The 23,698-nt window shown below is 47.4% G+C and overlaps 1 protein-coding gene across 10 annotated transcripts in view; it reads left to right on the forward strand.

The window, feature by feature from the left end:
- Positions 1–23,698, forward strand: part of NPHP4 (nephrocystin 4) — a 138,126-nt gene that overhangs the window by 64,163 nt on the left and 50,265 nt on the right. For 9 of the 10 annotated variants that reach the window (XM_043923291.1, XM_043923295.1, XM_043923293.1 and 6 more), the window contains 6 exons: positions 4,467–4,605; positions 18,914–18,975; positions 20,837–20,947; positions 22,207–22,355; positions 22,512–22,703; positions 23,154–23,341. In XM_043923291.1, the coding sequence (XP_043779226.1) occupies positions 4,467–4,605; positions 18,914–18,975; positions 20,837–20,947; positions 22,207–22,355; positions 22,512–22,703; positions 23,154–23,341 (841 nt within the window). The remainder of the gene's footprint in view (positions 1–4,466; positions 4,606–18,913; positions 18,976–20,836; positions 20,948–22,206; positions 22,356–22,511; positions 22,704–23,153; positions 23,342–23,698) is intronic. The other variant, XM_043923297.1, reaches the window with a different exon arrangement.

Consider the following 23,698-nt stretch of genomic DNA (forward strand, 5'->3'; position numbering starts at 1 on the left):
TCTTTAGACAGAAGAAAAATTATACCAGATGGAAACTTGGTACATCAGGAATGAAGAAAGAGCAACAAAAATGATGAATAGAATACACTATTCTCCTTCTTTTGAGTTCTTTAAAATGGGTTTGATGGCTGAAGCAAAAATCATAACTGTGTCTGTTAGGGTTTTTAAGGTATGTAGGTATAATAGGTAAGATAGCTATGAAATAAAGGGGAATATAAAGAGACCTGTAGGGTGATAAAATTTCTGCATTCCACTTGAAGTAATAAAATATAGATTTTTGGGTAGATTGTGAAAAAATTATTTACATTGTAAACCCTAGAGCAGTCACTAAAAATAAGCTACCAAGAGATAGTAAGAAACCCAATAGATAGATAAAATGGAAAGGGAAACAGGAATGAGAAACAAAAGGAACAAATCATAATAAAATGATGGTCCTGAACCCAGACCCACCAATAATTACATGAAGTGTAAATAGTCTGCACGCACCAAATTCAAGTCAGAAATTTTCAGGTGACATGAAAATCTCAAGGTCCAGCTATGTGCTGTCTGTCAAGAACTCACTTCAAAAGCAAAAGGATGGCAAAACATTGTGTGCAAACACAAATCAAAAGAAAACTTGAGTAGCTATATTAATACCAGGCAAAGTAGACTTCAGAGCAAAGGAAATTTCCAGGAATTAAGGGGGATGTCACCTGTGGTAAAAGAGTCAATTCACCACAAAGACATGTAAACCTAAAAGTGTATGTATCTAACACAGAGGTTCAAAATGCAAAGAGCTAATAGAATGGAAAGAAGAAATAGACAAATTCACAGTTGCATTTGGACATTTCAGCACTCCTCTTAGATTAAACTATAAGCACACTGATAGAAAATCACCAGTATATAGAATTGAACAATATTATGAAGCATCTGGATCTAAATGACCTTCATAGAACTGTCCACCCAGCAATGTCAGGATATATTCTCTTCATATTCTCTTCAAGTGCACATGGAACATTTACCAAGAAAGACCATAGCCTGGATCAGAAAACAAATTTTAGTAATTTTAAAAGAATTTAAATTACACAAGGTATTTTCTGTGGTCACAATGGAATTAAACTAGAAGCCAATAAAAAAGATAACATAAAAAACTATAAACACTTGGAAATTAATGCATTTCTAAATAATCCATAAGTCAGAGAGGAAGCCTTAAGAAAATATAAAAGATACTTTGAACTGAACAAAAGTGAAAATATGACATATCAAAATTTGTAGGTTGCAGCTCAAGTATATTTACAGGGAATTTATAGCATTAAGTGCTTATATAGAACAGAAAAAGGTCTCAAATCAATAATCTAATCATCCACTTTTAGAAAGTAGAAAAAGAAGCAGAAAATAAACCTAAGGCAAGTAAAAGAAAAATCAATAATAAATATAAGTGGAGAAACCAATATAACTGAAAACAGAAAAACAATAGAGGAAAAACTAGAGAAAGCCAGTGAAATAAAAAACTGGTTCTTTGACAAGCCTCTAACAAGACTGAAAAAGTAAAGAGAGAACACAAATGACTAATAATAGGAATGGAAGAAAGGATAACCACTACAGACCACACAGGTATGAGAAGGATGTTAGGGGAAATACTATAAATTTGAAAATTTAGATGAAATGGACCAGTTTGTCTTAAACAGCAAACCATCAAAACTTACCCAAGATGAAGTGCATAACTTGAGTAGTCCTATAACTTTATAGACAATGAATTCATCATTAAATTTTTTTTGATAAAGAAATATCCTGGCCTGTTCACTATAATATGTAATATAGAGGACTTCCCTGGTGGCTCAGATGGTAAAGAATCTACCTGAAATGTGGGAGACCTGGGTTCAATCGCTGGGTTGTGAAGATCTGGAAAAGGGAACTGCAACCCACTCCAGTGTTCTTGCTTGGAGAATTCCATGGACAGAGGAGCCTGGCAGGCCATAGTCCATGGGGTCTCAAAGAGTTGGATACTACTGAGCGGCTTTCACTTTCATTCACTATAAATTGTACTAAATATTTAAAGGAAAAACAACACCAATTGTATAGATTCTCTTCTTGAAAATAGGATAGGTGGGAACAATTCCAAATTTATGTAACAAGGTCTTCATTATCCTGATATCAAAACCAGAAAAAGACAATATAAGAAAAGAAGATCATAGATGCATTTTCCTCATGAACTCAGATGCAAAATGCTCAACAAAATATTAGTGAATTGAATCCCAACAGTATAAGTGAGTGAAGTCGCTCAGTCATGTCCGACTCTTCGGGACCCCATGGACTGTAGCCTATCAGGCTCGTCCGTCCATGGGATTTTCCAGGCAAGAATACTGGAGTGGGTTGCCATTTCCTTCTCCAGGAGATCTTCTCGACCCAGGGATTGAACCCAGGTCTCCCACATCGTAGGCAGATGCTTTACCATCTGAGCCACCAGGGAAGTCCATCCAGCAGTATAGAAGAAGAATAATACACCATGACCAAGTAGGGGGGTTATCCCAGGGATGCAAGGCTATTTTCTTTTGGAAAATGTAATTCACTCTAATAGCCTAAAGAAGGATAACCATATGAATAATAACAACTGATGCAGGCAAAGCATTTGACAAAATTCAACATCCATTTATGACAAAAACTGAGCAAACAGGAATAAAGACGAACTTCCTCAGCTTGATCAATAGTATCTACAAAAATTCTTTAGCTAGCATCATGCTTAATGGTGAAAAATTGAATGCTTTCCCTCTTACTTAGGTCAGGAACAAGTGAAGAATGCCCACTCATAGTGTTCAGCATCTTATTTGACATTGCATGGGAAGTTCTAGCTGGTACAATAGAGGAATAAAACAGAATAAAAAAACAACCCATAGAGATTGGAAAGAAAGGAACAAAACTCTTCTTATGTGCAAACAGTATGATTTTCTGTGTAGGAAATCTCGAAGGATTTATAAAAAAACTCCCAGAATAAACAGTAAATTTAGGGAGATTGTAGTATACAGCAGGAGGTCAAGATGGAAAATCAATGACATTTCTTTATACTAACAAAATATATACAGTTGGGAAGCAAAATCTAAAAAGCAGTATTATTTCCAAAGCACCCCCACCTCAATGAAATAAATCTAACAAAATATGTACAGGATCTGTGTGCTGAAAATGATAAAATATTCCTTTTGCTGCATGTCATTTTTCTCATTGATTACTCTTAGGTGATCACCTAAATAAATGGAGGGTCTTCTTTATGGATCGAAAGACTCACATGATAAAGATACAAATTCTCTCCAAATTGATCTATAGATCTAATACAATTTCAATCAAAACCCTTACATAATTTTTTAATAAATAGAGACAAACTGATTCTAAACTGTAATTAATTTTTGGCTGCACTGGGTCTTTGTTGCTGCACAAGGGCCTTCTCTAGTTGTGGTGAGGAGGGGCCACTTTCTAGTTTCAGGGTGCGGGCTCAGCAGTTGTGGTGCATGGACTTAGTTGCCCTTTGGCATGTGGGATCTTCCTGGACTAGGGATGATCGAACCCATGTCCTCTACATTGGCAGGTGGATTCTTAACCGCTCGACCACCAGGAAAACCCCTGATTCTCAACTTTATATAGAAAAGCAAAGGAATTAGAAGGGTCAAAACAATTTTGAAAAGAACAGTGTAGTTGGAAGATTCATGCTACACAATTTCAACACTTTCATTAAAGCTATGGTAATCAAGATAAAGTGCTGTTGGTAAAAGCATTGGCACATAGACTAATGGAATGGAATACAGAGTTCAGAAGTAAGTCACAGTTTAGCAGTTTCCTGTAAAATGTAGTATACATGCACCATATGACCCAGCAATCTTACTCTTAGAGAAATGAAACATGGAGAAATGAAAACTTATGTCCATGCAGAAATATGTACACCAGTGTTCCCAGCAGCTCTATTTATAACCACTCAAGCTGGAAACAGCCCATATGTTCTAAGTGGGTGAATGGATAAGTATGCTGAGGCACATGGTACAATAGAAAACTGTTTGGTAATGAAAAAGAACGGCTGTGCTTACACGGTACTGCTCAGATGAGTCTCATCCACCTACCAGGGAGTGAAAAAAGCCAGTCTCAAGGGTTCTGTAGCATGAGACCCCGTTTATAGGACCGAAGACAGAGGTGGAGAGCAGTTCAGTGATTGTTGGGTGTGGGTATGCACAGGATGGACGAGCGTTTTAGGTGGTGGGGCTGCTCTGTACCTGGTGCTGGTGGTGGTTACATGTGTTTAAACTCAAAATAAGAAGAGTCAGCATAACATAGGTTAAGTAAAAATGCTTTCAAACTGGAGCGGTGGTGTTGGTTTCTGCTTGGCTGAGGGTAATCCACAATGACTGTTTTAGGACTGGGCGGACGTTCCTGGTTGAATTATTCTGACCACACAGTGCTGTTGGAGGGAGCATGGCCATCACTTCTCCTGTTGTGGTCCATCATAGGTGAAGCAGGTGGAGTCAGGGACGGTCCAGTTCCAGTACTCGCTGAGCCCGGAAGAACACCCGGACATACCCACAGGGAATGCAAGCGGCCCCAAGGCAGAGCGGCGGTCTTTTAGGAAGCCACCTGTGTCCCCTTCAAGTAAGTGTGTGCTGAGAGCTGAGTCTTCAAGCTCACGGCATAGCTCCTTGTGTGCCCAGGTAAATGGCATTTATCAGATACTTGCTGTAAATTGCTTTAACTGGAATCAGTTGATTGAGTTTTTGCTGACTACAGAGGTATAGAATTGGACAGTGATAAAGCCTGGCCCAACACTTTGTGCTTTAGCCATGAGTTAGCTCCCTGACTGAAGGCTTTGAAAGGTCTGTTGGTGACACTTAAAGGGGCATCTCTCATGGGTGTCCTGCAGACACAGGGCTCAAGAATCAAAAGCTGGCTGACAGCCATGGACTGCCAACTTTATGGTTGTTGTTCAGTTGCTAAGTCATATCAATCGATAAGACTGTATGCAACTCCATGGACTATAGCACGCCAGACTCCTCTGTCCTTCACTGTCTTCTAGAGTTTGCTCAAATTCATGTCCCTTGAGTTGGTGATGCTATCTAACCATCTCATCCTCTACCACCTCCTTCTCCTCCTGCCTTCAATCTTTCCCAGGATCAAGGTCTTTTCCAGTGAGTCAGCTCTTTACATCAGGTGGCCAAAGGATTGGAGCTTCAACTTCAGCATCAGTCCTTCCAGTGAATATTCAGGGTTGATTTCCTTTAGGATTGACTGGTTTGATCTCCTTGCAGTCCAAGGGACTCTCAGGGGTCTTCTCCAGTACCACAGTTTGAAAACATCAGTTCTTTGTACTTAGCCTTCTTTGTGCTCCAGCTGTCACATCTGTATATGACTACTGGAAAAACCATAGCTTTGACTAGATGGACCTTTGTCGGCAAAGTGATGTCTGCTTTTTAATATGATGTCTAGGCTTCTCTGATGGCTCAGATGATAAAGAATCTGCCTGCAATGCTGGAGACCTGGATTCAATCCCTGGGTTGGGAAGATCCCCCTAGAGAAGGGAATGGCTACCCACTCCAGTATTCTTGCCTGGAGAATTCCATGGACAGAGGAGCTGGCGGGCTATAGTCCACGGGATCACAAAGAGTTGGACATGACTGAGCGACTAACACTTTCACTTTTCACTAGGTTTGTCATAGCTTTTCTGCCAACTTTATGTTGCACTGATAATGTAGCCTTGTGTTTGTTGTTTTTAAAAACTGCTTTTTATTTCCTTGGTGTGCAGTCTGGGAGTGGGGAGGCCACGACTTCAGGGTGTGGCCTTAAAAAAGGGATGGAGGGCTGTCGATGATGGATGATGATGGATGGCAATGTCCCCGTCCCCATGTGTGTGACTGCAGCTGTCAGCTTCATGTTGGCTGTACCAGCTCCTTCTGCTGAGGCTGGTACCTTGTGTTCAGGGCCTCTTAGTTTATCCCCAAGGACAGGAAGCCAGCGTCCTAATGGGGAATCCCACCGGTGGTGAGAAGAGAGGGAGGTTAGCAGGAGGGTTGACAGAGCACTGAGCTCTTGGCTCTTGGCTTCTAAGGATCTCACTGGCTGAAGGAACATTCTCAATCATGGGCAGTTAGGCTCTTAGAAAGTCAGAAAGGTAGGGGATGAGCAAATGTGGAAGCCCTAGAGGGGAGCTGAGTGTCCATCTATCCTCCATCTGGATGGCTTTCCTCTGATGGATGCTGCTGGGTGTCCAGGGAGGGCTGGCCAGTGTCTCTCGGGCAGCAGGTCCTGGCTGCTGGTACAAAGGAGCCAGTGAGTCTGTTGTTTGGGAGTGACTTTTTTTTATCAGTTGAGATTCTGGTTTTTGGAAACTGGTCTCATTGAATTTAATCTCACAGTTGGTAGCAGCAGCACACTTGTTTCTCTGTCCTGGATGTGTTGACCTTCATCTTCATGGTCCTCCAGGATTTTCTGAGACGTTTAAAAATATTCAGATACCAAAACTTGATCGTTTATTGCTTCGGGAAAAACTGTATTATTAAGAATTTTCCTTTTTCCCCAAAAAGGCAGTGCATTTGTTGTTTTTAATTGTTTTATTCTTTCCAGTTTTTTGTGCTTATCAGAATATTCTCAGGTATAATCACATCTTATGTAAGTGATGGGCTTCCCAAGTGACTCAGTAGTAAAGAATCTGCCTGCAATGCCAGATACCTGGATTTGATCCTTGGGTTAGGAAGATCCCCTGGAGAAGGGCATGGCAACCCACTCCAGTATTCTTGCTGGGAGAATCCCATGGACAGAGGAGCCTGGCAGGCTACAGTCCATGGAGTTGCAGAGTCAGACACGACTGAGCAACTAACACACACACACACACACACACATGATTGGTACTGAAATGTGCAGCATTACTTGTACTTGAGAAATATCTGCCAGAATCCCCTGGAATGGTGGGTGGCAGGCATGTGTTTTCCACCAGAGTTAGTTTAGAATGAATTTACAATTTTATTGGATAAAGTTAAATGCATTGAAAGTATAGAATACATAGTTAAAAAATACCAAAAGGTCAAACCCGTTCCCTTTTTTAACTCTAGTATCTTCCTTTCTTTGACATATTCACAATTACATTTTAAAAATAAAACAAAGGCCAACCTCTAAGAAATGTTAGTATGAAAGAAAGATAGTATCCGAAATTATAAAATATGTGTATTTTCTAATTTGATATAAACATGATTATTCTGGTTTTTAATTAAGCTATTCAAAAGGATAATGCGTGCTGTGCGTGCTAAGTCACTTCAGTTGTGTCCGGCTTTTTGTGACCCTATGGACTATAGTCCGCCAGGCTCCTGTGTCCATGGGATTCTCCAGGCAATAATACTGGAGTGAGTTTCTATGCCCTCCTCCAGGGGATTTTCCCGACCCAAGGATCGAACTCAAGTCTGTTACATCTCCTTTGTTGGCAGGCAGGTTCTTTACCACTAGCCACTTGGGAAGCCCAAAAGGGCAGTGGTGAAATGTAATAAACGCAGTTCAAAATAATAAATATAGTTTACTGTGGCCCTTAGAAATACCTGAAGAGATCATTTTCTTAGAGAAGAAACCTCTACAGCTATCGTTAACAGAAAAATAATAAGTACTTTTTCTGGAAAGGAATTTTCACGTGTAGTTATGACACTTTGGTGTAGTTATGACACTGTAAACAGACAGCTTGTGTGAAGGCCTTCTAATCGAATTAACTCAGCCAGGACAGGATGACCCTGTTGGCTTTTCCAGCCTAACCGGCTATTGGCATGGCCTGTGGGCTCTGTGTTTGCTTTCCCAGCTGCCCCTTCTGTTTTCATGCGGGGCTTGGAGGAGATTTATTTATTATTATTTAAAATATTTATTTCTATTTATTTATTTGGCAGCATGTGTTAGTTGCAGCATGTGTGATCTAGTTCCTTGACCAGGGTTCGAACCTGGGCCCCTTGCATTGGGAACATGGACTTCCAGAGAAGTCCTTGGAGGAGATTTAAAGCCTAGTGTGCTGCTACCTTTGTTTCCCAAAATGGTCCTTTAACTAATTTTGGTGGTGTTCATGGAACTTCTTGGAGCTCTGTTTTTTTTTAAATCGAAGTTGGAACAATTTTGATCATTCCTTCTTGGATTATTTTCTCTGTCTTCCTCTCTCTTCTCCCTCGAGGCTCCCGGTCTTGCCTTTATCAGGTGGCGGAGCTGTGGGAAGCCCCACCCTGCTGAGCTTCTGCTCAGTTTTACTGGTGGTCTTTTCTCTCTGTGCTCCAATCCTAGATACTTTGTATTGCTGCATCTTCAGGTTCACTCTTCTTTTCTTCTGCAGCCTCTGATCTGCCATGAATCCCACCCAGTGCATTTTCCTCACAGATATTGTCATTTTCATCTCCAGAAGTGAAATATAGCTATAACTACTGACAAACTTACGCTTTTGTGTTTCTCTCCTAAGGTGGCAGAGGTAGATGAACTTAGACCTGTGCAACAATTAAAATTCCAGTATTTTATCCTGTTTGAAATGACCCATATAGTAATTCTCACTTTAACCTAGTTTAGTTTCAAGGTATCAGAATCTGGAGATAACATTACAAAGTTTGTCACTACTTTAATGTCCTTGTTTGCCAATTCTAAAATCTTGGTCAGTTGCACGTTAGTTTTGATTGATTGGTTTTTGTCCTGATTTGGGTTTTATCTTCCAGCTTCTCTATGGTCATAACTTTTGATTGGATTCTAGATATTTTGAGTTTTCTCCTTTTGGTTGCTAAATATTTTTATAGTTGACAAATATATATATATATGTATATATACGTATATATATATATTTGCCACACCCAATGGCATGTGGGCTCTTAGTTCCCTCTGCAGTGGAAGCTTGGAGTCTTAACCATTGGACATGCAGGGAAGTCCAGGTAGCTGGTAAACACTTCTGAACTTTGGAAATTATTTGGTCATTTAGGGCCTTGCCTTTAAGAGTTGTGAGATGAGACCCCATGAGCATTTAGTCTAGGGCTAATTACTCCTTACTAAGTGAGAAGACCTCCTTCGGAACTTTGCCTGATGGCTTTGAATTATGAAGTTTATGAGAATGGCCCCATGTGAGCACAGGGTACTGGCCCCTCTAATATTTGGGGTGACTCTTTCCCCATCCTTGGGTAGTTTCCGAGTCAGTGACCTACTGAATCCTAGGGGGACCCTCTATAAGTGGCTGGAGTTCCCTCTCTGTGCCCCTCTCCTGTCTGTGCTCAGCCCTGCAAACTTCAGTTTCTTTGGTCTCCTTGAACTCTTAGCCCAGCCTTCCAATCAGGGATCCACTGTGCTCTTCATTCCCCTTTCCTGCACTGCAATCTGCAAAATCACTCAACATGTTAATTTTGGGACCGTCGGAGGGCTTACTTCTTTGTTTCCAGTTCCTTAGGACCATTTCTTGCTGAATTCCAGTGTCATTAAAACTGCTGTCTTATGTATTTTGTTAGTTAAACAATTTTTGTTTCAGTCAGGAGAATGAGTTTGGTCAGAAGTAAAGTTTTTGCCTGCTGTTGACAGTTTCTAGGCTGTTGAAATCCTCCACCCCAGGGGTGATAAGTCCAGTGGTTTCGAAGCTTTTCCTAGCTGCTTTGTGCTGTGTGTGATTCACTGACTGTGTCGTTACTTCATGATTTTGAGTTTTAGCTCACACCCTCTCCCTAGAAAGCATCTTCGCTGTGCACTGCATTTATTTTTCTTTTAAGATGTATTCTTTTCTTTTTAAATTAAAAAATTACATATTCAAGAATGTGTGCGTATGTGTGTATGTGCTTAGTCACTCAGTTGTGTCCAACTCCTTGTGACCCTGTGGACTGTAGCCCACCAGACTCCTCTGTCCATGGGGATTCTCCAGGCAAGAATACTGGAGGGGGTAGCCTTTCCCCTTTCCAGGGGATCTTCCCAACCCAGGGATCGAACCCAGGTCTCTGCATTGCGGGCAGATTCTTTACCCCTGAGCCACCAGGTAAGTCCATTCAAGAATAGCCAAGGCAGTTGTGAAGAAGGGAGGCTTCCCCTTTCTTGACTTGCAGACTTAGTATAAAATTATAGTAACTAGAACAGTGTGACACTGCTACAGACACAGATCAGTAGATAATGGGACAAGATAAAAAGTGTGATACATGACAAACTATAGATAAAGAGCATATTGCTTTCCTTTAATTGTTATAGCAAATTACTATAAGCTTGGTTGCTTAAAATAGCATGAGCTTGCTGCTGCTGCTGCTGCTAAGTCACTTCAGTCGTGTCCGACTCTGCACGACCCCGTACACTTACTATCCCACATTTCTGGAGATCAGAAGTTCAGAGGTCTCACAGGCTGAAATCCAGGTCTTGGGGCTGTGTTCCTGCTATAGGCTCTGGGGGAGAATCTGTCTCCTTGCCTTTTCCAGCTCCCAGAGGCTAGCTGTACCTTCAACCCCTGCTTCCATCTTCAGAGGCAACAGAGTTACATTTTATTTAATTTATTTATTTTTGGTCATGTGGCATGCTAGATCTAGTTCCCTGACCAGGGATCAGACTGGTGTCCCCTGCACTGGGAGCTCTGAGTCTTAGCCACTGGAGTGCCACGGAAGTCCCAGAGTTACATTTTAAATCTCTCTTTGATTCTCCCTCCTGCCTCCCTTTCACTCATCAGGACTGTCATAGTAGCATTGCCTACTGCACCCCCCACCCCCTCCCTGACCATCCAGGACAGTCTCTGCATTTCAGGGTCAGCTGATAAGCAACCTTAGTTCCATCTGCAACCTTGGTTCCCTTAGCAGTGTTAATACAACATAGTCATGGTTCTGGTAATTAGAATATGGACATTTTGGGTTGGGGGATTGCTATTATGCCGCCCACCACGGGAGTAAGGGCACACCAGTCAATTAACAGCATTGGTCTTGCTGTCCTTGTGGAAAATAGAAAATCAGATCCCAATTTCATATTGTATACAAACCATACCTCAGACTGCAAGTAGGTCAGACACTGATGCTGGGAAAGATTGAAGGCAGGAGGAGAAGGGGGTGGCAGAAGATGAGATGTTTGGATGGCATCACCGGCTCAATGGACATGAATTTGAACAAACTCTGGGAGATGGTGAAGGACAGGGAAACCTGCAGTGCTGCAGTCTCTGGGGTCGCAAAGAGTCAGACACGACTTGGTGACTGAACAACAACAATAACAGATCATAAGTTCTGGATGGATTATAAGACCGAACTTTAGAAATTTTAATTAGATGTTTAGAGAGAAGAAAAATGATAAAAAGAGCTGTTCCCAATCAATAAGGAATAATAAAAGACAAGACAGAAAAATGGTCAAAGGATATGAAAAGGGAGTTCACAGAGGAGAAACCAGAATAACCAAAATGTATGAAAAAGTGCTCAATTTCACTAGTAATCAGAGAAATGCAAATTAAAGTGAGAACTCATTTCATTTCCCTTGTATTGGAAAGAGCTGGCTGAATGACAGCATGAGGTTGAGAATTTGGGAAAAGAGGACCTCCCACCACACGGGGGGGGGGGGGGAGGGGAGGGGGGGGGGACCACTTAAAAGAGCAACTTTGTAGTGTTTAGTTAATACCCTGGGTTGGGAAGATCCCCTGGAGGATAAAAGGGCAACCCACTCCAGTATTCGCCTGGGAAATCCCACGGACAGAGGAACCTGGTGGGCTGCAGTCCATGGGGCTGCAAAGAGCTGGACACGACTGAGCGACTGAGAACACACGCATGCGCATGTACAGTTAATACCTTACAGCAGAGAACTGTCATTTCTAGGTGCCTGTTGCAGAGAGTCCTTGTGACACAGGGCCTGGATGAGGATGCTCACAAGGCCTCCGTGTTTTGTGGCTGAAGTGCAGGAATGACCTGCCTGTGCCCTGATGGGGGGATGGGGGAGTGAGCTGGTCTATTTGGACAGTGGGTGTTGCATAGCAGCCATGATGCTGAGATAGGTCTCTGCATATTGTTATGTCTGAACCTTCACACTGGTGTTCTGAGTTCTGAAAGTGTGGTGGTTTCTGAAAGGAAGTGGACACATAGTGGCGTGTAAGTGGCTTTGAAGACAATTCAGACTTGCCAGCTGGATGATCTTAGGCCAGTGGCTTCTTGTGTCTGTCCCTCAGTGTCCTCGGTTATAAAATAGATCGGTGAAAGGACTGTTTAGATGAAAAAGAACACTTGAGGAGTCTTAGGAAGAAATTTGAGAATATTTTTATGACCCTGGGGTTGGGAAGGCTTCCTTAAACAAGATAAAGTGTAAACCAACAAGAGAAGATTGAGAAATGTGATTACGTTAACATATAAAGAAAGTTTTCTAAGAGAGAAGATTCCATGAACAAAGTTAAAAAGCAGTTCCTCAGACTGAAAGATATTTGCAGTACGTAAAACCATTAAAAATTAATTGAAGGAATGAGAAGATTAGAAAGAAGAACGATGATGGAAAGATCAACAGGGAGGAGATAAACAACTGGAAAGAAAAACGGGCAGAGGCTTTCAGGAATTATAGAGAGGGTCAGATGAGTGAAGATCGGTCAGGGTGCTCAGGACGGCCTGGAATTGGGGCACATGCTTTGTAGTGGCTGTCAGTCACACTGATCTTATCATCCTCCTAGCTGGCAGCATCGGTGGGCAGTGGCCACATGTTCATAACCTCTCTCAATCACTGGCCCAAATAAATACAGATCCCAAATCTCAGTGGAAACAAGGCAACCACCAGATCGGGAGCAAACGCAACATTTGTGCAGACTTACTGGACTCCAGAGTCCTTGATGGGTACACACCTGTGCCTGTGCTGCCATCCAGGAAAGTGGATTCCTGCCCGGGTGCAGAGTTCCGTGTTGGCCCTGCTTCCAGTGTTTTTTATTAAGCACTCTGAGAGAAAGTGAGGGAGTGTTTATTCACATAGGTTTGCTCAGCACTAACCCCCACACCCCATCCATTCAGAAAGCCGTACTGAGAGTCTGTGATGTCCAGGTAAACTTCCAGGCTCCTGTCCTCATAGAGGTCACATTTTTAAAAAGAGACAATACACAAAGGACCAGCAAAAAGAATACTGTCACACTCTGGTGTGGGGTGTTGATAGTGGGGGAAGCTGTGTGTCTGTGGGGCAGGGAATACGTGGGAACTCTCTGTCCTTTCTGCTCACAGTTGCTGTGAATATAAAACTGGTCTAAAAATAAAGGGGCTTCCCTGATGACTCAGATAGTAAAGAATCCTCCTGCAATGCAGGAGACCTGGGTTCGATCCTTACTTCGGGAAGATACCCTGGAGAAGGGGCTGGCTACCCACTCCAGTATTCTTGCCAGGATAATTCCTTGGAAGGGGAGCCTGGTGGGCTACCGTTCCTCTTAGAGAATACGATAGAGAATGGTGTGTGGGCTACTTGACAGTTATGCCTGTCCTGATTTGATTAACTTATGTTCAGGATTTATGTTTCTCTTTCCATATTTGAACTCCATCTCGCAGAGGTCAGCAGACTTTAAGGCCAGTCCCATCACTTCATGGCAAATAGATGGGGAAACAGTCAAAACAGTGTCAGACTATTTTTTTGGGCTCCAAAATCACTGCGGATGGTGACTGCAGCCATGAAATTAAAAGACACTTACTCCTTGGAAGGAAAGTTATGACCAACCTAGATAGCATGTTAAAAGGCAGAGACATTACTTTGCTAACAAAGGTCCGTCTAGTCAAGGCTATGGTTTTTCCAGTGGTCATGTATGGATGTGAGAGTTGGACTGTGAAGAAAGCTGAGTGACGAAGAATTGATGCTTTTGAACTGTGGTGTTGGAGAAGACTCTTGAGAGTCCCTTGGACTGCAAGGAGATCCAACCAGTCCATCCTAAAGATCAGTCCTGGGTGTTCATTGGAAGAACTGATGCTGAAACTGAAACTCCAATACTTTGGCCACCTCATGCAAAGAGTTGACTCATTGGAAAAGACCCTGATGCTGGGAAGGATTGAGGGCAGGAGGAGAAGGGGATGACAGAGGATGAGATGACTGGATGGCATCACTGACTCGATGAACTTGAGTTTGAGTAAACTCCGGGAGTTGGTGATGGGCAGGGAGGCCTGGCGTGCTGTGATTCATGGGGTCGCAGAGTTGGACACGACTGAGCGACTGAACTGAACTGAACTGAAGAGATATTTTAGGCTTTGTGGGCCAGATGACCTCTGTCATGGCTAGTCATCTCTGCTGGTGAAAGCCGTTGAGGATGTGTAAATGAACGAGCATGGTTGTATTCTAATAAAACTTTATTTATAAGCACAGATTGTGGGTCAGATTTGACCAGTGGGCCAATTTGGGCAAACTCCAGGAAGCAGTGAAGGATAGATAGGGAAGCCTGGGATGTTGCAGACCATGGGGTCGTAAAAAGTTGCACACGACCTAGTGATTGAACAACAGCAACAAGGTGGGTAAAATGAGCGTTTAGTCAGGGTTCCCTAGAGAAGCAGAACCAATGGGATATACATACAGTGTAAGAAGGGATGGCTTTTGTTGAGCGTGTGAGTCTTGGCTCTGTCCTGGCACTTCAGTGATATGGTAATGACTTGGTGTGTCTGTCTGTCTCCCGCACCCCATCCATCTGGGGAAGCTCTCCCCGTCGGCTTCTTTCCTGGCAGGGTTTCCTTACAGGGTGGCTCTGGGAGCTTCTCTGTCATCCTCGGGCTTAGGAATCCCAGCATGAAGAACTTCTGTTGTCCAGTTGTCCAGTCAAAGTCCCGAGCCGGAGTCCCCGCCCTCTGCTGCATCCCCTGTCTTTACCCTGAATGACTGGGATGTGGGCAAGGGACATCTGTCCTGGGTCACACACTCTGTCGGGATGGCTCAGACTTCCAGCCCCACTGACCCCAGGGTTAAGGGCTGGGAGGGTGATCCCCAAAGGGAAACCATCTCTTGGTCCTGCTCTCAAAGAGAGGGTATTTTCAGGTGGCCACCCGATGGATCAGGGGCCTGGTTTCATGTCCCGTGACTTTCCCTGCACTCGGCTGCCTCTACCACAAGGTTGCCTCCCAGCTGTAACCATGTTTTCCTGCATTTCCCCATCTTTGATTGAATAGAGTTCCTGCCCGTGGGACCTGGCCTGTCCTCTGGAAGCTCACCACCTTGACCTGCAGAGGGTCTGCTGGGCACAGAGCAGGGCATGGGCTCCAGGGAGCGCTGTGGCAGTTCAAGCAGCAGGGGACACCTCCCCACCCCCCAGGAAGGGCTTCCCCACAAGGCAGCTAGTTATGGGCTCAAGATGATCTGAGCCTCTTTCTGGCTGACAGGCCGAGGATGTTACTCCCATGTGTGGGGCTCACTGAGTCGCAGCGTGATTTCCTGGGATTCAGAGGTGCTGGGTGCACACCCCTTAGTTCTTTCCCCAGAGATTTATTGCTGTGTTCTTAGCACACAGGAGGGGATGCTTGTGCTGCTGGGACCTCAGGAATTGAGTTCTGGCGCAGGTGGCCCGTGGAAGTGTTGTCTGCTTTTCAGCTATCGTTTGGGGACCAGCAGATCTGCACGGATGGGACATTTAGTTTATTTAATTTGGATTTATTGCCACATTCACGTCGCATTAATGTGCTCGCCTTCACCCCAGGTTCCAAGCATTTGAAAACACTGCTTCCCAAGACCTAATACAGGAGACACAAATATCTGCTGGTGTTTAACTGATGATGGAAACTTCTCCTGCTTCAGTATTTTACCAACTTATATGGTTCCTCTGGAAATCTTAATGATATGCGGCTGTCACTTTAAGTGAGGTGCTTTGGCTTCCTGTTATGAATTGTCCTTTTTATTCTTTCTGCAAAATTACCAGGGAGCAAAGGTCCATTCATCACCCTGCACGAGAGGGTGTGCATGGGGCCGCTAGAGGGCCCTCCATCTCCAGTTTTTGGAACTCAGCATCTCCCTGACCCACATTTTGCTTTCGAATGTTCTGGTGGTGTTGGAATTTTGGTGCATTTGCTTAATAGATATAAAAGCAGAAGGGGTCGTTGACAGTATGTAATCATGGTGTTTCCCAGAGTAATAAGGAATTAAGATTCTTGACTTTTGTGCTGGCGACACCCTCGGGAGCATCCTCTCTGTGCCCTGGTACGTGTCATCCAAAGATGAGGTAGCGGTGGGGAGAGCAAAAGATGTCACCCAGGGGATGGAAGTCAGTGCTGGCTCTCTGAGGGTGCGTTCTGCAGGAGACCATCAGTGAGCAGCTCAGAGCCCCGGCTTCTGAGCCTGGGCCTTGAAGGTGGCTCAGTCTAGGGCTCTGGGCACATCCGGTGCTCCTGACCGCTCTCGGGCCTGATTAACTAGGTGGGGCACTTCTGGTTCTCGGCCTCCTGAGGTCTGGATTCCTTCAGCACAGAGGCCCATCATGCCTGCTGCATCAACCAGCATCTCGTTATGTCTTCCTAGACTTTACTCACTTCCTCCATTTCTGTGATCAAAGTCTTCAAGAGAATGGCTTTCAAAGGCCAAATAATTAGGAATAAAGGCCTTTCAAATGGGTCTGCCTTGTAAATTCTTAGTGTCCCAGGTACCATGAAACACTCCTCCTTTATTTTCAAGGTCTGATGGGGAAAGCTATTTTTCAAAATTCTTATTTGAATTATGGCGATTGTGTCTTTGGCTGTGATGACCCCTTCCATCCCCTTGCCCTTGGAGCCAGCTGTTTGGCCCCATGCTGGAACACCCCCAGACCCCCACCCTCCTGGTCCGGGGCCTGGCCCTCAGTTTCCACGGTTGCTAAGCAACAACCACCTCTCCCTTAGGTTAAGCATAAGTAGGTCTGTCTGCAGGGCAGCGTTTTCCTCCACAAACCCCCTTCATCAGGCCCTGCCAGCTGATTGTCTTTTCCCCAGCACCCTCCCCCCACCCCCAGCCAAATACACAGCTATGTTCACGCAAAAGTGCTCTCTGGAAGGCAGCTCGTAACGTGGGGCAAAGGGCGTTAATGCTGTCTCTCACGCAGGGCTGGCTCCTGGCTGGTAGCTGTGCATGGAGGCCCTCCCACCCCAGCCTTTCCAGGGGAGACACGGGTGAGGCCTCTGCCCTCTCCAGCCTGGAGGATGTTGCCAAGCCCAGTGCCTGAGCACTCAATGTGTCTATGCACTTACTCTCTGTCTCTCTGTGATGCTTGCCCACCCACTCGACTCACAAGAAGGGCTGACCTGAAAAGTAGTCCCCCTCGCCCTTGAGTGTGGGTGGGTTTCAGACCTGCATAGTCTGCACACCCACCCCAGGCCCAGTGCAGAGAAGTGCTCAGTGCAGTTATGCGACCCTGTGGGATGTGGACAGCCCAGGTTCCGGGCAGGCTGCAAGCCCCCTCATGGCCTTTTCAGTCAGGTGTAGAGCGTTTGGGCTTCTAGAAGCTGAGCCGAGAGAGGACTAGACACCTTAGCTTCTGTCGACAGGACTTTTCAGCGAGTGGAGGCTGATGGGGAGGTAATCAGTTGTCAGGAAATTAATCTTCAGACGGGCTCAGTGGCTGCAGCTGCAAGTGTGAGGTTCTCTGTCTCCTGCACGGCGTGGCCGACCCTATCGTGACTGGCGCGGGTGGTGTGAAATCGCTACTGACTCAGCCCTTCCTGAGACTGCGCGGCCCTGAGCTGCCCAGTGTGCCTGGCAAAGTCCCACCTCACGATTCACCCGTCGACCTCCCGCTTTTTAATTGCTTCCAGGCTCCACACACGGATGGACCGGCTTTTATTTCAGGGCTTCCATTTGCAGGAGTGTGTGAGCCGTTCTGATGGTTTCTTGTGCAGGGACGTGGGCAGCAGAGACCACAGGGGGAGAAGGAAGGGCTAAAGTTAGGTCCTCAGGGCCACGTGGGGGTGACTGGAGCAGGGCTGGTTACCTCAGGGAGGGCCGTGATGTCTCAGCATGTCCTGAAGTTCAAGAGGGGGTGGTGTTCACATGCAGTGGCCAGAGTCAGGTCCCCGTGAAGGGGACTGTGGTGTGTGAGGCAGGTGTGGTCCTCAGGGGAACCAGGCAGGTCACCTCAGACAGGTGTCCGGTCACACCTGGGCCTTCGGGTGGGTGAGGAGTACCCTGTCAGTGTGGGCCTGGGTCAGGCGGGCTGGAGGTGGTGGCACTGGCAGGTGAAGGCAGGACAGTCATGGTGTGGGCGGGGTGAAGGTGAGGTGGCGGTGGCCCCAAACACAGGAGCTCGGTGCCGAGAGGCTGGGGGTTTCTGGGACTCGAGCGATGCCTGGGCTTCTGGGCTGGAGTTCAGGGCCCGGGATGGGGGTGGAAGCAGCACAGACAAACCCAGCCCAGCCCTGCCCTGGACCGCCGCATGGGACCGAGCTCTGCGGCTAGGGATGGTACTGTGGGGGCGGCTGCTCCCTCCGCAGGTGGGCATCTTGGGCACTGCAGGGACCAGCCTGGCGTCACCCAGGGGCACCCTCGCCCTGAGGACCCTGAGGAGGACTGGCCTGGATTCTTCCTGGTATGGCACTCGCACCCCTAGAGTGAGTGAGCCTTGGGGGACGGGCCGTGAGTGATGCGCGAGCAGAACCCCCAGCTGTGGCATTTGCCGTGTGTGCGTGTCTGCGTAGAAGTTTGTTATTTAACTAAACAGCCAGTGGGCCACAGCTGGGGAAGTCCCAGTCTGGACAGATGTCAGAGCCTGGCCCACCGAAGGCAGGGGTGTGTGAGAGGGTGAAAGGAAGGGTGAGCCTTCCAAGAGCCTCGCATCTCCCTGAGCACAGGCAGAGTCCCCACAGGAGCAGGATAAGGAGGCTGTGGAAGTGGGGAGTGAGCTCGGGTTCCATCCTGCAGGCAGTGACCCCAGACGCATGCGCTGGTCTGCCCACCAGGCGGGGAGACTGTGGGGTGGCCACTGCCCGGCTGTAGCACTGGTTACAGCTTGGGTGGGGTCGGGGGAGATGCGCACCCAGACTGACTGAGCCGGGCTCTTGGTGTCCCTTCCCCGTCCCCCTGTGCTTCCTCGCAGGCCCACCAGCATCGCCGCCCCAGGGGCTCATCGCTCCCCAGGACTCACCCATGGGACCAGGGGTAAGTCCAGGCCTGAGAGGCCTGCTTCAGAATTCTAAAATCACATATTTAAAGGTTCTCGGTGCAGCAAAGTCCTTTTGGCATCTTTAAGAACACCTGATATCCTGTTTACGTGTGTGGGTGGGAAGGATCCCGGCGAGCCCGAGGGGATGGGCCCCCAGGGACAGCAGCCGGGGTGTCCTCAGCCGTCCCCCTGCCTGTCTCTGCAGCGGGTCCCAGAGCCGGCTGTCGGGGCAGTGGCTCTGGTGGTTGTTAACCATTGAAGGCCTGTTTCCCCACTCAGAATGTGTTCTCCTTGGCAGTTACGTTTGGTGGCTGATAATCGTTCAGGACTGGTCAGCCTTGGTTTTTCTTCTGAGACCCTGGGGTGTGCCCTCCTGACCTCTCTGCTTGGAGAGTGCGCTGGCTGAGCTGCAGCGTCCCTGGGCAGCAGCCGGGCAGGTACCCTGAGCAGCTGGTGCTGGTGGGGACAGGACCTTGACCTGCAGGCCTGTCAGAGAGCAGATACCTCCTCTGGTCTGGGAGTGTGCAGCCACCCTTCGGGGATCCTGAGCTGGCTGTGAGTCTGCCCGTAGCTCTGGGCTGGCTCTGGCCACGTGGTTTGAATGAGGTCAGAGCTGGTTTGTCTTCCTGATGACCTTGTCTGCCAGCACCATCCTGGACATTGACTTTCTAGAAAAGTCGAATTGTTCAGTATCCGAGGCTGGCCCAGGACAGGTCTTTAACGAGCACCATGCAGCTTGGAAACTGGATCAGAGTGGATGTTGCATTTGCCTGAAGGCACGGTCAGGGCAGCCTCCCGGCCCCTGCTGGTCTGTCCTTGTATCCCCTGCAGTGTTTGGCATGGTGCTTCTGAGTGCTGGGGGCCACAGAACAGCACCGTCTGCCCCCAGAGGCTGGAGAGGCTCAGGATGGCTGCTGGGGTCCAGGGGAGCTGAGCCGACCCTACATTCCTCTCTGCCCCAAAATGCTGCCTGGATCCCCCAGGGCCCCCGCCCATTTCCTCAACACCTCTTCATGTGCTGGGTCCTTTCTGTATCAGCACCACCTGCCACGCCACCGCCATTGCTACCCCTGGGCTGACGGTCACTGCTGATGGCAGAGGTCCCATGAGTAACGTGTACTACATTATAAACAGGATTTGAGAGATGGGTCTTCAGTAGGGTCAGGGCCCTTCACCTCCCCACACCAGCCTTTCACATTGACGTTCACTCCCCGCATCTGTGTACCGTCTGCAGAAGGCTGACTCCATGTCGGGTACATGCCAGGTCCTTTTCCCCAGCAGCCCTGTGATTTAGCTGCTGTCAGCATCCCCCTTTTACAGGTGAGGAGACAGGCTAAACCAGTGAGTTAGGTGACTTGCCCACATCATGTGGCAGTCAAGTGGTGGAGCGGGGATTCCAGGGCCCACATCAGCTGCCGTCAGGGTCATCCCATAACGGGCAGGTTCTTGTCGTAGGAACACAGGTGGTTAGAATCAGAAGGGGTCATGGAGGAGTTCAGCCCGGGGATGGGGCTAAAACCCAGAGAAGTTCAGAGACAAGACCTGCAGCCTGAGTGGAGAGAACCCAGCATCCCTTCCTTATTAAGCAAGCTTTTCCTTATTAATACTATTTTTATTCAAATATTGCGGTGTGGAAGATATCACCTAATTGCAGCTCTTGGTGATGAGAGTAGAAGCAATTAGACTCAGTGCCTGGTCCAGAGCAGCTGGTGACCAGGAGATTCCAGACCTTGCTGCCTCCTGGGGCCACAACTAGAGTCCTATTCCCCTAGAGGGTCAGTGCTGAGAGGGCAGGAGGGGCTCTGTGAAGTTACCGGGGTGCCCTTTGTCATCTTACCCAAGCTTTCTTCCCTTCAGCTGTCGCTTTCCCAGCTGGCGGCTTCCCCACCATCCCCGGCTCCGCGCCACCGCTTGGCCAAACCCTCATCACGGCCTCCTGGGAGCCCTGCGCCCTCCCTGGTCCCAGGGGTAAGTAACCCGCCCCTCCCCCCGCCCTGCCTCCTTCCTGAGAATGGCTCCAGACTCCCGACTCGGATGAAGTCTCTGACTTAGCTGGCTGCCCTGGCCCTTGGCGAGGTGGTCAAGACGTTCATGGGGTCCCTGTGAAGCAGGCATAGGGATAGGGGCTGGACATTGCCTCCTTTCCAGGTTCCAGATATCTTCCACCATCTGTCTTGGTGACCAAGGGTTTGGTTTGGGAGGTGTTCCTGCTACAGGGCTTGATTTCTGCCTTTCTTCTACCCGAGAAGACAAAGTGCCCTTAGACCTCTGAACACAAGAGAAAAAGAAAAGTTTCCCTAGAGATGTAACTAGAGGCTGACCCAAGCTGCCAGCTCCCCTTCCAGGATGCTCGCCTTCCTGTCTGAGGCCGGAGGAGTCCGTGAAGCTCACCACCCCAGATTCCACTGGAGCTAATGGGCCGAAATAGGCCTGTTTCCTTCCACTGGCCTTGGGAGGACCCACACAGAATTTCCTGGTTCACCTGCAGACTTCAGTCTTGCCCTGGAAGCCTGTCGAGGAAAAGCAGCTCTAGTTAATTACTTACCTAAAAATCCTCATGCTGCAGTACCTTATTCCAAAATATCCCTGGGCTCGTGTAGTCAGGAAGATCTTACATCTCTTCTGTTACTGGCGACCAAATCACTTGGGGCTCCTTCTGAATGAGATGAGAAGCTGGGGAAGCCAGCTCCAGAGAGAGTATCCTGGATCCTATTAAAGTCTTCACTTAGACAGAGGTGGAAGGTGGATGCAGGTGGGTGCCTAGAGCATTGGGTGACGTGGGGACAGGGAGCATCCGTACATGTGAGGGCTCTGTCCCACAGGCTCCCTTGCATTGCTGGAGACAGTTTCATCTTCCTGTTACATGGACATGGTTTTAATGTTAATTTGTCTTCTCAGGCATCAGGCATCTCCCAGACTACTGACCTGTTCATAAAATCAGTGGTTCCTTCCTTGTTGCTTTTCAACTCACATAAAATACAGGATGCCCAGGTGAATTAGAATTTCAGATAAACAATCACTTTTTAGTGTATGTCCCGGATATTGCCCAGGACATGCTTATACTAAAATTATTCACCACTTAGCTGAGATTGCAATGCAGCTGAGCCTCCTGTGTTTTCATTTGCCATGTGGCAGGGGTGATTCATCCATGAGCCCCACGTCCAGCTTCCTTGGTTACGAGTGGGGCTCCTTGTTGGCCTTACCTGGGGCCCCACTGTGTTTGACAGGAGTTTCCCTTGGAGGGCAGGATCTCTCACCTGGAGGCTGACTTGAGCCAGACGGCCTTGGCTCTGGGAACGTCCGCTGCTGACCACTTGCAGGAACTGCCTTTCACGCCTGTGCACGCCCCGATCATTGCAGGAACCCAGACTCGGAGGTGAGGAGCAGGTCTGGGAGGGACCCCGGGCAAGCACTGAGCATCAAGACCCTGTGACTCCCTGAACAGCAGGCTTTCCCAGAGAGGTGACTGTCCGGGTCCTGCCCCTCGGTCAGCCTTCTCCTGGAGGCTGGCTCAGGGGGCCATCCATTCCAGCTCTGGAGGGAAGCTGTCACGGGCCTCCCTGGCGCTGCTGCAGTCTGCTGGTTTTCCTGAGATTCTGGATGCCAACAAGCAACCAGCTGAGGCTGTGAGTCCTACAGACCCCGTGAAGTTCAGCCCTCAGAAGGAAGAATCAGATTGTCTGCAAGGCAATGAGATAGTGCTGCAATTTCTTGCATTTAGCAGGTAAATTCTTGATTATTTCGCCTGTTACTCTTTACCTGGCTTTTGCATTTCTTGCGTCGAGGGAAAGCTTCCATGTGGTTCTGACCCAGCAGAAACCTATGACCAGGTCTAAGCAATTACAGAATGCCCTGTGTCTTTGTTTCAGTCTGGCTCGGACCCACCCCCAGCCGTTTCCAAATTCTATAAACTCTGCTTTACCTGGACTCCTATGGTCCTTAGTTACAACATGGACAGCATGTTGCCCAGTCCTCGGGTGCTGGTGTAGCCCCAAGGGCAGGGCTCTCGATCACGCCTGAAGGGGGGATGCCCAGAGGGCTCCCTGAGGTCACCGTGTGGCTGCTGTGGGGGTGGAGGAGGTGGCCTTTCGCCCATGGTCTCCCCGAGAGTGTGTGATGAAAGCCCGGTTCTCCACTGGGATGCCTGGTTGACTTGGGGTGTCGTTGGATCCAGGGTGCCCCAGGACGAGCAGGCAGCTCCATGGCCACAGACTGTGTACTTCACCTTCCAGTTCTACTGCTTCCCACCCGAGACCACGCCACGGCTGCAACTCGTGGAGCTGGCTGACGCCGGGAAGTCTGGCTCTGCCTCCCTGTCGCACATCCTCGCCCAGATCCAGAAGGATGGCTCCTTTGATGCGGGTGAGCCCGGGGGTCCGGCACACACAGAACCCAGTGCTGAGCTCTGTCTGTGGGTTTTATTATTTAAAACATGCTGAAAAATGAAAATCTTCAAACAAGCAGAGAATTTGAGTGACTAGTATAATGAATAATCAGTGCTTCTGCCAATCAGCTTTGATGATTGTCAACAACACCCCACCCAGACCCCTCCCGAAACCAGGGCTATTTGAACTAAATCCTACACATATAATTTCATCTCTAGATGTTCCCTTATGTGTATCTTAAAAAGTAGAGTCTTTTTTTAAAAAAGCCTTTTAGCTTTAACCATTAAAAATTTTTTATTATTTAGTTGAAGCATGTGGGATCTTTGATCTTCAT

The sequence above is a fragment of the Cervus elaphus genome, chromosome 14 (genome assembly GCF_910594005.1).
Source record: "Cervus elaphus chromosome 14, mCerEla1.1, whole genome shotgun sequence".
NCBI classification, from domain to species: Eukaryota; Metazoa; Chordata; class Mammalia; order Artiodactyla; family Cervidae; genus Cervus; species Cervus elaphus.